We start from the raw sequence: 13,958 nt of genomic DNA, 5'->3' as shown, positions 1-13,958 counted from the left end.
TCCCTGTGCTGAGCACTGAGCTAACCTTCATATCAGTTGTATGAAGTAGGTACTGTTAATAATGCATATGTGTGAAGTACTCATTCAGCACGTGGCATATGGTACATTCCCAGTGTATTTTACTATTTGTAATTATTCCTTTGTCCACTTGGGTAAATGAAGATCCAGAGAGGTAAAATGACATGGCCAAAATCACAGAGCTAGGAAGTGGCACAGCTATGATTTGACATTGAGATGTCTGACTTCAGTACCTGGATTGCTGACTACTATCTACAATAGCCTCTCATCTAAAAACCCTCCTCTGAAGAACAGATCTGTGAGAAAAAAAACCCACGTATGTTGTGTGTGTGTGTGTGTGTGTGTGTGTGTGTGTTGTGTGTGTGTGTGTTGTGTGTGTGTGTGTGTGTGTGTGTTTGGGGAGGGGAGTCCAAGCTTGAGTCAATAACTGGGGAATTCAATGTGGGTGAACAGTTGAAGAATTTCAGAGCTCATGAGAAATTGGAGGGCTGGGTAAATAGCTAGCTGGCCAGATCGGTGATTTGATAACTATTTACAAGACGTCCACTTAGGGATGCCTTGGTGGCTCAGTCTACTCTTCATTTTGTCTCAGGTCATGATCTCACAGTTGGTGAGATTGAGATCTCTCAGCCTCTCTCTATACCCCTTCCCCACTCACACACACACTCTCTCTCTCAAAATAAATAAACTTTAAAAAAAAAGACCTACCCTTAGTGGTAGCTTTTGAGATACAAGGATGAAAAGATGTAGCCCAGTCTTCAGGAGTCTTAGTCTATAGGGAGATCTACTGTTTCAAATGGGTTTTGCTGGCAACCAAGTTTGGTCCACTGCAGACCTTTGGTTTGCTCACATTCCTTTCCCAACGTGAATACTTACATGAGGAAGGCATCCTGGCTTCCTGATACATGACCTTTGCCCTGTGTGGCTTCATTTTTGCTGAGCTCCACGAAAAACACTGTAGGGGAGGCTGCCTGAGTTTTATTTCGTACATCTTTAAAGATCCTGGCTCTCTTCCTTCACCTAAGACAAATGCTTAACAACTCAGCACTGGAAAATCCCCATGCCGCTAGCAGGTAGAGGAGGGGAAATCTGAGCTAAACCGTCTACAATCCCAGCAGGATAAAAAAAGATAATAGCTCCACTGGCTTGCATTATTGAGATCATAGTTCCCATTGTGTGGTAGGTATTTCACTGGGTACATCACATACAGTATCACAACAACCCTTCAAAGCAGGTGGTATAATTCCCTTTTATAGAAAAAAAACAAAAAAAAAAACCCATGAAATAACAGTCTCTGAGAGGTTACGACACCTACCTAGAACACACAGCTGAATCTCTAGGCACAGGTATACATGTCTGATTCCCAAGAGTATGCTTTTCTAACTATGCAACATTGCCTCCCCTTGTTATTATTAATTTTAATTTCTTCTACCTTTTTGAATAAGTAATATCTGCAGATGTTACAAAAATCCAAAGGTATAGCAGTATATAGCATAAAACTCCTTTCCACCTCTGTCTTCTGGTCCTAAAGTTTGACAGTGAACATCCCCCAGAAAGGAAGAGATGAGAGGTCCATGGACCTTGCCCTCAAAGAGTTTCTGGGCAAGTGGAGTAGTGTAAAGGAACCCTAGAGGCAAACTTATTGGACAAAGCAGAACAGTGTGACAGTTCCTTCTAAGATGGATATAAATGCTTTAGGAGAATAGTTGGAGTATTTCCAAACATTGGGGAAAAAATATTGGATGCCTGCATGGATGAGGTGGTATTTGACCTGTCATTTGAAGTATGAGATGTGCATAAGAGACTAGAGAGGAAGATGTGAGAATAATGTTATCAAGTTTGTGGGTTTTCTGCCCAGGGTCTTCCCAAAGGCTGTTTTCAGTTTCTGGAGCATGATTCCTTCCCCTTTTACCCAACAAGTTCTTTTTTATCCTTTCAATCACAGCTTGTCTGTCCCAACCTTAAGGAAACTTTTCTTGACAAGCCATACTTAGGTTAGACACCCCTCTTACTTGGATGTCTGTCCTCCTTTAGACTGGACATCCAGTGCTAACAGGGGCTGTGTCCATCTGGTCAATGCTTCATCTCAAAGCACACAGATGAGAATTAGTGAATACAGTTTGGATTCAGCCCCTAGTCTGGCCCTCACTAGCTGAATGACCTTGGGCAAATGACTTAAACTCTCATTGTTATATTTATTTCTTATAATAATAGCAAACACTTTTATAACACTTCTATATACCATGCTCCGATCTAGGTACTTTTGCATATAATAACGCATCTAATATACATAACAACCTTACAAAGTAAGAACTAGTATTCCCATTTTACAGATGAGGATACTGAGACCCGGTATGGAAGGCCAACTTCTAAGATAGCCTTCAGTGATCCCCATCTCCTGGAATTTATGCCTTTGTGTTATCCCCTCTCCTTGAGAGTGGATTGGATTAATGGCTTGCTTCTAACTAGTAGAATATGGCAAAGATGATGGCATGCCACTTCCCTAGTTAGGTTAAAAAAACTGAGACTTCCACTTTGCTAGAAGACTGCTTCATTTGCCCTCTCAGCTTGCAGGCTTTGGTGAAGCAAATCGCCATACTGGAACTGAGACCAACAATCCAACATTACTCAAGAAATTGAATCCTGCCAGGCTTAAATGAACTTTGGAAGCAGATACTACCCCAGTTAGGTATGGAGATGACTGAGCCCTGGCTGACACCTTGAGTATAGCCTAGTGAAAGAACCTAAATAAGAAGAGTCAGTTAGGCCATGTCCAAGACTGTGAGATCATAAATGAATGTTGTTTTAAGCCACTAAGTTGTGGGATTGTTTGTTAAACAGCAGTAGATGACTAATACCACCAGAAAGTTTAAGTCACTTGCCCAAGATCACATAGCTAGTAAGTAGAGGACCTGGGTCTGAACTCAGGGAATCAGGCTCTGGAGTTCATGCTTTTAAGGACTGGATCTACTGCCTTACTGTAAATACAGGGATACTTCTTATACCGACTTCAGAAGTGTTCTGGAGATTAAGTGATAACCATTGAAGGTAAAATGCTTAGCTGAGCACATGGAACATAGTAAGGACTTAATAAATGTCAGATATAATTATCTTTATTGTTATTTGGTATTTTCAAGACATGAGCAAGGAAAAGGGTCAGTCTCCTAAACGTGAAGCCTGCAAGACGCTCATAGTAGCCTTAAAGAGAGTAGCTCTTAGTCTTCATTAAGAACCATCCCAAGGAGGATATTTAATAAAACATTCATGAGCCACCACTGCTGGGGAGCTTGAAATGGCAGCCCCCAGGTGACCCATAACTGCAGGCAGATGCACCTCACTAGCCTCTCCCCCTCCTTTAGAGCATCTCCACAGAAGCCCTGAGAGCAAGAAGGGAAGGGATTGTCTGAAACTAAGCCATCCTTATAGTTGGACAGCAACAGCTTTGAGAATTCTAAACAAACACTTTCAGGAAACCATTTTCCTCAAGAGTCAGGGCATTGTGAGCAGAACTTGTCTGAGCTTCTTAAGGCAGCTTCCCTCCCCATTTTTTCAGGGAGCCATAGGGCAGAGGATGTTTCTGGAGGCTGTATCCTGGGCAAGCAGCCTCCATCATTCTGTGCTCTTCAGTCCTTCCTCGAGTTCAGAATCAGGGAATTGCACAGGCCTATCTAGAAGATAAGGATGCTGTGTGCTGATATCCATGACTTGGGGACCCAACAGAAGTGGGGAGGACGTGTCTAACTCAGACATCTGTCTTTCATCCCCCTAATCATAGTGGACTCTGTTGATACAAAAGGCATAACTTTCTGAAAAAGAAGACTTAATATTCAAACAGAATTGTAATGCATTCTTCTGAAGGGCAGAAAAATGTGAAATAAATTCTGGCTTTCTTTTTATCTACCCCATCAGCAATTTGCATAAAGCTAAATTATCTGTGTTTACACAACAGCCTTTATTAGCTTTTCTCTAGTTAATTTTTAGTGTATCTCTCACCTCTGATTCTGTATTTTTTGCCTCTCCTGATACAGACTGAGTTTTCTCCTTGGTTTGTATATATACTCTAAATAATTTAAAATTCTTGATATGTGACTACTGGCCTTTAGGAAAACACAAATACATTTGCTGTAGCATGTGGATCCAAGAAATTCAGAATATTTGAAGACATCGATGACGAGTCTGTTAGTAGCATAACTTGAAATGTCAAAACTTATATCCAAAAAAGTCAATGCCTGAATTCTTCCCTTATTTGTTATTGCTTCTACTTTTTCATTATAGAGTATGGGTTGTTATGGTGATGGGCAGCTGGGATGTTGAGAGGCTCTTGGAGAAAATATATTATCTATGTGAAATGATCCATTTCTAAGTCAGGTTAGGGATGGCAAATTGTCTCCTCCTGTGGTCCAATCAGTCAAGCGTCATAAGGTTAATAAAATATCTAAATGTTACTTGGCTCACACAGCTTTGTCTTCTTTAAGGCTCTTGCTTAATAGGTCATAGCTATGAGAGGGGGAGGGTCTTTCAAATACACGGGGATTTACTAGGGGTTGGCAAACTATGGCCCACAAGCAAAACCCATCAACCATTTTTTTTTGTAAATAAAGTTTTATTGGAACACAACCATACCTGTTTGCATCGTATCCAAAGTCGCTCTTATGCTATAACAGCAGAGTTGAGTAGTCATGATAGAGACTGAAAATGGCCAGCAAAGCTGAAAATATTTACTGTCTGGCCCTATAACAAAAAGTCTGCCAGGGGCACTTAGGTGCCTCAGTCAGTTAAGCCTCCAACTCTTGGTTTCTGCTCAGGTCATGATCTCACGGTTCAAAGGTTCTAGCCCTGCATTGGGGTCCACAGCTGTCAGGGTGGAGCCTGCTTGGGATTCTCTCTCTGCCCCTCCCCTACTTGCACTGTCTCTGTCTCTTTCAGGATAAATAAATAAACTTAAAAAAAAAGAGGAAAAGTCTAAAAATCCCTGGTGGTATCATGGCTATGAGAGAAGTAGGATCCTGTTACAACAGAAGTGTCATCTCCTTGACTAACTAGTTGGTTACACCTGTGTGTACCTGTGCCCTATCTTGGTCTGTCTCCTCATTTCTAAATATACACCTGTGGTAATACACCTGTGCCCTATCTTGATCTGTCTCCTCATTTCTAAAATGCAGATATCTCTGTCCACAGGTGGCATCCTCCTCTAGGACAGGGGCCGTCGTTCTTTGGCCTTTCTCTCCCTCCTCCGTTCACTCCCAGAAGAGTGCCAGTGATATATGCAGCAGGAGCTGAACAAATGTTTGTTGAATGAATGTGTGTCCAACATTATTATCTTGCAGAGTTGTCATAAGGCTCAAATGGGATAGGAGAGCACACAGTCTGAGAAACATAACATGCTCCAGGCACAAGACGCTATTTTAGGCAGATCCATTTCTGGCCATAGAAAAGTGGAATTAGCTCACTTGTTCTTGACATCAGCCTTTGTGTGCTGGATTCCCTTTGTTTCAGTTTGGTTCTTCCAGTTGCAAGAAACAGATGCCTTCAACTTACCTCAGAAAAACAGAGGTATATCGTTAGGATAGCTGTGAACTATAATTAGAACCAGCAAGCTGTCAGGACGTGCGACTGCTTTAGGAACTAGTCTCTCTGATTCTTTCTCTCTCTCTTCGTCTCTCTATTCTCTGTAATCATCTGTTCAGTTCTCCTTTCTGTCTGTTGGCTAGTTTCCTCACACTCCATCTTTTCTGCTCATGCAGAAGTTTGGTTTTTTGACGGTTTGTCTTCTGTAGCTCAAAGTGTCTTTTCATCCTCTGATACTGTGCCATCTTGGTTTCCCAGCTTTATAACTTTCAACAGCTCAGAGCAGTCTGGTTGGCCAAATGTATCTTTTCATCCCAGGTCATGGGGGCCATGAGTCATTGACCATATTTTGGATCCGTTGTTCTTGGGTCACATAGTGCACATGTGGCCCAATTAGCTGGCAGGTGGGAGGAGGTCATTGAAGCGATGGGGATGTAGGGGCAGACACTAAATGACATCCCAAATGTGACCCTCTCTGTGCTCTCCCTTCCTTTTATAGACTCTGCCTAATACTCAATTCTGTAAAATAACTTAATACTACCATTGTGGCACATGACTGGCAGCAATTAAAGGTGGAAGGCCAATTTCATAAGCCTCCAGTTTGTTTACTAACATATGGACCATTGGAAAACCATATTTTCAGATGTGGTATCCCCACAATGTATGTCCTTGAGGTTTTCCTTCTGTGAAGCCTGTGAGGTTGGACCATTATGTAGAGATAAGGTAGGGATCCCACGGTTAGATGTCTGGAGTCACTGGGAAGTGAGACAGAGAAACTGGGATCAAGGGGGACTTATATCAGGAAAACCTTTTGAGTTCTATTATTTACACAGAATCCCTGTCTTCATACCTGAAGCTAAATTGATTAGGATCTTTTCATTTACTTGAGGTTGAAGCCAAGCAAATAGACAAAAATAAAAATGGTTGTCTTAGAAAACCTCTCCTATTGGCTTCTTACCACCACCAAATCCATCATGAAGATTTGTTATCCTCATGATTCTACCCTATTATTTCTTTTCCTCCTCGCATTCACTAGTTATTGAATGCATTCGGGCTATTTTCCTTGGAAGAAGCCAGCTAATAAATGTGATAAATTACATGTGTAACTGGAGAGAGTTTGGAAGCCCAAATGAGGGCTTCCTCTTACCCTCACTGCTTTCTCTCCAGCCCCCAAATACAAGTTAGAGATCTTGGATTATAAGATGTTCAAATAGACTCAGGCTAATTTAAGCAGAAAGCAAATTTAGTAGTAGGATATTGGATCATTGAATCAATGAGAAGGCTGGGGAACCCAGTTCAGAAAGGGAAAGGAGTGCTCTGGTATCTTGGCAGTGTGAAGTCGACAACATCCTTGAAAATGTGTCACTCTGGAGGAAGTGATGTCATCTACTTTGTCTCCTTATGACTCTACTCAAGATTCAAGGTCACAATAGGAAAGGGCCAATCTGCCACACTTGAGTCATATACCCTTGGGTAGGAGGTATCATTAAGACTACACACAATGAGTGAGAGGAAATTCTCCCAAAGGAAATTAAGGAGATGTTACTAAAGCTACAGGGAATGGATCCTAGGTTACCAAAAGCCAATAAATGTCCTTTACTGCAAAGCAGAGACTATGACAGTAGGGATCTCAAGGGAAAAAAATGGAGGAGTGGAGGACTCTTTGGGTAGAAGGCTGCCTCATTCAGATCACATCTTATCAGAATCAGATTGTATTTTGTCAGACACTTCACACATTGTGAGAATGGAGTGGTGTTCTTTGCTTCTAAGACAGTTTCTGTTCACTGAAGCCAGACCAGCATGTAATCAGAGCAGATAGACATCTACAAGCTGTGATTTGATGAGTTCTTGGAAGCCTCCCTTCCCAACACTATCCCTTTAGCCCCCAGCCACTTCTTGATGCCTGGAATCACACCGTGCTTCAGCTATCTCTTTGGATTCAGTATCACTATCTCCATCCCCCCTATTCAACTGGCAAATGGCTCTAGAAAGGACAGCATTGTGAATCCTTAACATCTAATACTGAACAATTTTTTTGCTCATTTACATTAAATCAATTTAAGACAACAAACGCTGAACACCTATTGTATAACAGAAACTATGCTGTATGCTAGCTTAGCATGATAAACAAGATAGAAGCAATCTCTAAACTCATGGACCTTATAGACCAGCAGGAAAGACAGGTTCATTACAATTAAATGATGACAAAGTGATTTTGAGAGCAATAAGGCCCTGGGGGAAGAGGGAGAAATAGGTATGAGACAAGGAGGGTGAGGGAAGAAAAGGTGAGCTCTGTGACTTTTTGGGAGTGTGGGACAGTTCTTCCAGGACCCATCTTCTGCTCTTGGCTCTCCAGGTCACATGGGCTGCTTTTTGCCTTTCCCTTCCGTCAGAGTTGAGTGCAAGGGTCCTGACAGAGAGTGCAGACCTGAGACCTGCAATGAACGCTTCTGGAAGATGCATGTGCTTGAAGACAAGGTAAGGAAATCTGTGGTCTGTCGTGAGGCCACCAACCAGCACAGGGTGAGATGGCCCAGGCTGCTTCATCCAGCTGTTTGCTCCATATATTACAATAAAATATCATGTGAGTATTCTTTGTCTTTCTGCCACATCATCAGTTCTCATTACTTTGTCATCTAAACATTTTTGCATGAATATCAGCTGAGTTTTGGGGCGAGTGGCTTCAAAGAATGAATCTGTCAAGGCTATGATATATGAGTTTAAGTCTTTTATTGCCTGCAATTTTTCTTTTTATTTTAAGGGGTCTGTTTCCCCTTTTTATATTCCTCCAAGTATGAGGCTAATGTGGTTACAATAGCGAAATTAGCTCATCACTTACTAACTGTTAATTTAATTTTTAATTGTCCATTAAATCAGGCACTGGGCTGTTTATATTTTAATTTTTAATGTCAGAGAGTTAAATTGCTTTCCAAATGAAGGTTAACAAGGGAGGGCTTTTCCTGACTCTGGAAACACACGAAATCATGTGGAATCATAAACACGATGCTGCTATTAGGAATATGGACAAAGCCTGAAGAATTAAGATAATCATAAGTATTTATTGGGTACTCGCTATGTGCTAGACTCTGTGCTAAGTGCTTTAGATGCGTTATCTCATTGATTCCATAAAAAGTCTGCTGTAGTTCTGTTCTTACTGCCATTTTATATATGGCAAAGCTGAGGCTCAGAGAGGGCAAGACATGAGCTTAAGGCTTCACAGCTCATAATTGGATGACCCAGGATGGAACCAAAATCTCTCTAGCTGCACTTCTAGCACTCTGAGCTGAAATGCTACACTGCCCTGTTCGAGGAAGTAATAGGGAAAGACATGAGAATAGAAAGACAGTAAGTATAATGAGAAGGGTCCGGCTGTGGAGAGACACTAACAGATTCCCCAAAATTAAGATTCAAAATTCTTGGGCAGGGTGATCTAACAGGTCCCTTTAGGCTATTGCATTCTCAGATTCTGTGACATTTCACCTGCAGCTATGTGCTATTAGTAGCTGAGGTTCTCATGGCCAGAGAGCTATTGGAGCCATGGGCGTTCCTTCTGCCAAAAACACAGAGAGGTCAGAGTGATGCCCCCTCTTGGGTCCGTTCTGTTTTCTTTGTAAACAAGAAAGAATAGCAGAACATGGCATCTTGTGTCTTAACTATTTGGATAAACAGCGTTCTGTAGGGGTGTGTGTGTGTGTGTGTGTGTGTGTGTGTGTGCTCGCGCGCACATATGCATGTATGTGTGTGAGTGTATGCATGCATGTGCTTGTGTGAATGTGCATCATGTACATGTGTGTTTGTGTGTGCATGTATGTGTGTGAGTGCATGCATGCATGTGCTTGTGTGAGTGTGAATGCATGTACTTGTGTGTGCCAAGTATATGAGCGTGTATGCATGTTCTTGTGTGTGCATGTGCACTTGTATGTGCATGTATGCATGGTTGTGTGTGTGTGTGTGTGTGTGTGTGTGTGTGTGTATTGTTCAGTGGTAACTAAGGAGTCTGGAAAGCCAGGAGGAATATACCAGAGAAGGAAGAGCCAGAGGGACAAAAGCCACAGCAGTTGCAGAAATTACTTATTTTGAGAGTATCTTTAAACATCCCTACCAAGAGCAACACTTCAGGCTCTCCTCAGCTAACCCCTAACTGGAGATAAGCTGATGGATAACTGAGAACCAAATAGCTCCTTCATTCCTTCCTTCTTACTTTTTCCCTCCCTCTCACCCTCTCTCCCTTCCTCCCTGGCTCCCCCTACACTTCCTTCATTCCCTTTGTCTGACAAATACTTCCTAGAATTCTCTGATTCAGACACCGCACTGGGTGCTATGAAGACAGTACTGCATAGAGTGGCTCTCTTTCTTGCATATTGAGAGTTCACAGTCTAGAAGTTTCCCAGGGGCATAGAATATGGGAAAAGGGTATTGCATTCAACCTTTACCTCGGAAGGTGGGATCTTCCCCCTCTCATTTTGAGTGGAGTCAAACTGGAAGAGAAACTATGCCATTTTCAGAGACAATCAATTTCAATTTCTGCTGAGGTCTGGTTCTTCCATGACCCCTGGAAGCATCGTGGCATAGAATTAGAGTATGGACTCTGGAGGCAGACCTCTGGGGTCCAAATCCCGCCTTCTCTATGCCTGGCTTCTAGACCTGCGACAAGTTACTTAACCCCTTTGGACCTCAGTTTCCTCATCTGTAAAATGGGGATAATAAGAATTTCTACTTCAGGGAGTTGTTGCCAGCGTTAAATAAGAATACTTACAAAGTACTTAGAAAGGTGTCTGGTCCATACTAAATGCCGGATAAAGGTTTGTTAAGTAGATGAAACTTCCACTGCATGTCCCTACTCCCTACGTAGCTCCTGGACTAATAACCTGGCCAAGACTTAGCTGATTTCCTCTGGGGCTTTGTTGTATGTGATCCTGGGGCTCTAATGGTAAGGTAGCAGGACATCGACACGGACTTAAACCTTTCTCTCCTCCCCCCTCATGAGCAGACTCCAGGCACCACCAACCTTTACTTTGTCTCAGGAGAGCCCAAGGACATTTGTTTTGTAGAATTCTTGGAAACCTTGCTAGGTAGTCAGGTTGCCTGGGTGACATGGGCAGTTTCTTTGTATGTTTGATACCTGTGGCCCAGATTTTAGCTCCAGAGAATAAAATGTTTATGTGTTGAACTGTGCCCCTAAGGAGCAAGTTGTGTATGTGTAGAATGTACATGTTTAGGAATACCTGGGTCCCTAGATGTCCCTCTCTTTCCTAAGAAGAATATGAGACAAGACCCCAAAGAACAAAAAGCCTAAGTAAAGCTAACATTCTGATCCTGGCCCCCAGAGCACTGCCAGACCCATCCAAGAGCTTCTGAAAAACAATTGAGTTCTAAAAGGAAACAAGAGGAACAGTCAATGGGGCTTGGTGATACTGGCTAAATTCCCACGGTGATTAAATTTCATATTTTACCCTCGGCTGGGATGGTTTCCAGAGACCAGTTTATGAAAACAGCTATATTGAGCCAGCTCTGTTTTCCTAAATAACTATGAAATGTAGAGCCCTTTTCTGAATTGGCAGGGTCTCAGAGAGGAAAGGACTCTCATCAGTGAAAGACACACCAGCTTGGAGTCTGGTAATACCCAATTTCCCAGATTACTCTAGGAGACATGCAAAAGCAGACATTGTTCTTAACCAGAATAATCTAGCAGAGTGACATGGTTTGGGGGGTGAAACATCCTGAGTTTTAGCCCTGGCTCTGCTACTTATTAGGTGGTTACCTTTAGAAAAATCACCAATCTTTTTAAGCCTTAGATCCTTCATCTGTAAAATGGGTGTGTTAGTCAGTTGTTAGTTATTCTGCAGTAGCAAATAGTCCCCCAAATCTTGGCGGCTTATGGCAACAGAGATTTATTTCTCATGTTTCAGCTGTGGTTAACTCTCACCTATGGTTCTATGGATCATCTCCATGTAGATTCTTCATTTCAAGATCTAAAATAAAGAATCATCCACTTTCCTATGGATGCATACGGGTTAAGGAGTGATGGTAGAGTCATGCAATGTCTCTTTCACTCAGGTGTCCCCTATCTTCACTTTTGCTCACATTCCATTTGCCATGGGGGCAGGGATATTATACTTCTCCCACAGAGAGGCAGTGCAAATCACATGTTGGCTAACAGGGTCATATAACCCTCTTACAGGCAGGACAACAAATAATTTGGTATATTGTACCTACCATAATGAGATAATAATACTCTCTTCTTCACAGGATAGTTATGTAGCCCAAATGAAATCATACACATGAAAGTTTATTGCAAACTATTAAGTTCTGTGTTCATGCTAATTATTACCCTTTAATGCCAAATTCTTTATGGGTCTCATAGAGGTTGAGTGGAGACATATTTTGTGCATTTCTGTATTTATTTAGAAATCTGTTTGTCTTCAAATATATTCCCCATGTTCTTTGAGGACTATCTTGGTGATTTCAATATCAACTTCTCTCCATCCAGCCCTTCTTATAGAACCATAGAATTCAAAGAGTTTAGTTAGTTTTACATGCACATAAATGTCTGGCCCAGTATTTTGGAAACTCATGATAAAGAATTGTGGCATTACCTGGCTTTGTGTCACTAAGAATGACAGATTCTCCTGAATGGAGCTGGGCTTTGTCAGATGAGATATGACCCTTCATTGTCAACTTACTCATTGATTGACTCTATTCTTACTGCTGGAGAAGACATTTGCAGAATCACATCAGAGACTGGAAAAAATCTCCATGGACAATTGATTAGGAAACTGGAGATCTGGAATCTTGAGAAGGGGATTAAGAAACATGAAAAGGCCAGGAAAAAGCTCATTCAGACTTAGAAGAAGGCTTCACTAGTTAATTAATTTATTCAATAAATTATATTGAGTGCCTATTTGTGCTAGGCACTTGGTATTCAAATAATTTGCTCATTCATTTATCATTTTATTTGATAAATATTTATTGGACATCTACTAGACTCGACACACTGTTTTAGGCACTGAGAGTCTATCAGTGAACAGAACACTCAAAATTCCTTGTCATTAGGGAGCTTATCTTTTAGAGATGGGGGGACCACTCAGGAGACACACAACAAATAAAAAAGCAAGTGAAATAGATGATATAATGGCACAAAATTAAGAAAGTAGGTAAAGAATATAGAAAGTATTGAAGATAGGGATATTTTAAACAGGGTATCTTGGAAGGTCTGACTGAAATAGTGACACTTGAGAAAAGGCTTTAAGGAGGGTGAGGGAGCAAGACTTGTAGAAGAACGAGCCATGCAGAGGGAATAGTGTGGGCTCTGTAAGGCAGGAGCATGCCTGGTGTGTTTGAGAGACTGCAAGAAGGCCACTGCGGGCTGGTGTGGCATGAGCTGGGAGGATAATAATGAAAGATGATGTCAGGTAGGAACAGGGGCCAAATCATGTAGAGTCTTGTAGACCATTGTAAGCATTTGAACTTTTTTCTGGGTGAAAGAGAAACTCAACTGAAGGTTTTTAAGCAGAGGACCAAGAACTGAATGACAGTTTTTCAAGGTTCATTGTGACTGTGCTCTTGACAATGGACTATGTCTTAACTACCTAAAAGGTAGTTAGGACAGAATCAAGAGAGACCTGGTGGAAGGCCAATGCAACAATGTAAGTGAGAAGTGGTGGGGGCTCAGAGGAAGCCAATATGTGGTAGTGATAACAGGTGGTTGGATTTAGAATATATTGGTATATATATTTTTTTATTTTTTTTTATATTGCTATATTTTAAAGGTAGAGCTGGCAATATTTGCATGTGAATTAGATAGAAAGAAGAAAACAGGGCCCTTGCTCTCGTGGGGTAACAGACACCAAGCATACGATTACAGGGCAGATAGAGGTGTGGTGGTAGGGGTACACACAAGACCTTCTTGGGTACCTGGCATAGAAGTAATGAGATATCTTACCTGAATTTTACAGGATGGGTGAGATTTTTTTCCAAGAGAAGAAGAGGCTCTAAAAATGGTACATTGAGATAGAAGCCATCCAATGTTGGTGGAATGCAAATTGTGAAGAGTGGTGAGAGATGAGACTAGAAGATTGTAAGGAGCCAAGCTTTGGAGGGCTTATAGGGTAACTTGAGGAAGTGGAGCTCCCCCCCACCCCCATCACTTTTTTTCAGGTCATATGCCTTGGTTTCCACAACAAGTGACATTGTCAGATTTGGGCTCCTCCGTGCAGGGTCCTCCATGCATTGGAGGTGGAGGCAGACTTGGAGGCAGGCATGCAAGTTAGGTGAGTCTGAAAGTTGGGCGGGGACGCGGTAGATAAGCCATGATTCAAGGAAGCAGAATTAGGTTGACAGACTCTGACTTCTCAGTCACAGTCACAGGCCTG

At 41.9% G+C, this 13,958-nt stretch overlaps 1 protein-coding gene across 1 annotated transcript in view; it reads left to right on the top strand.

Annotated features, from left to right (window-relative positions):
• SRRM4 (serine/arginine repetitive matrix 4) overlaps positions 1-13,958 on the top strand; it is a 275,510-nt gene that overhangs the window by 58,098 nt on the left and 203,454 nt on the right. Inside the window, exon 2 of the mRNA XM_049619894.1 lies at positions 7,943-8,064. Within this exon, the coding sequence (XP_049475851.1) occupies positions 7,943-8,064 (122 nt within the window). The remainder of the gene's footprint in view (positions 1-7,942; positions 8,065-13,958) is intronic.

The sequence above is a fragment of the Panthera uncia genome, assembly GCF_023721935.1.
Source record: "Panthera uncia isolate 11264 chromosome D3 unlocalized genomic scaffold, Puncia_PCG_1.0 HiC_scaffold_8, whole genome shotgun sequence".
NCBI lineage: Eukaryota > Metazoa > Chordata > Mammalia > Carnivora > Felidae > Panthera > Panthera uncia.
This window is presented reverse-complemented; position numbering and strand designations above follow the sequence as displayed.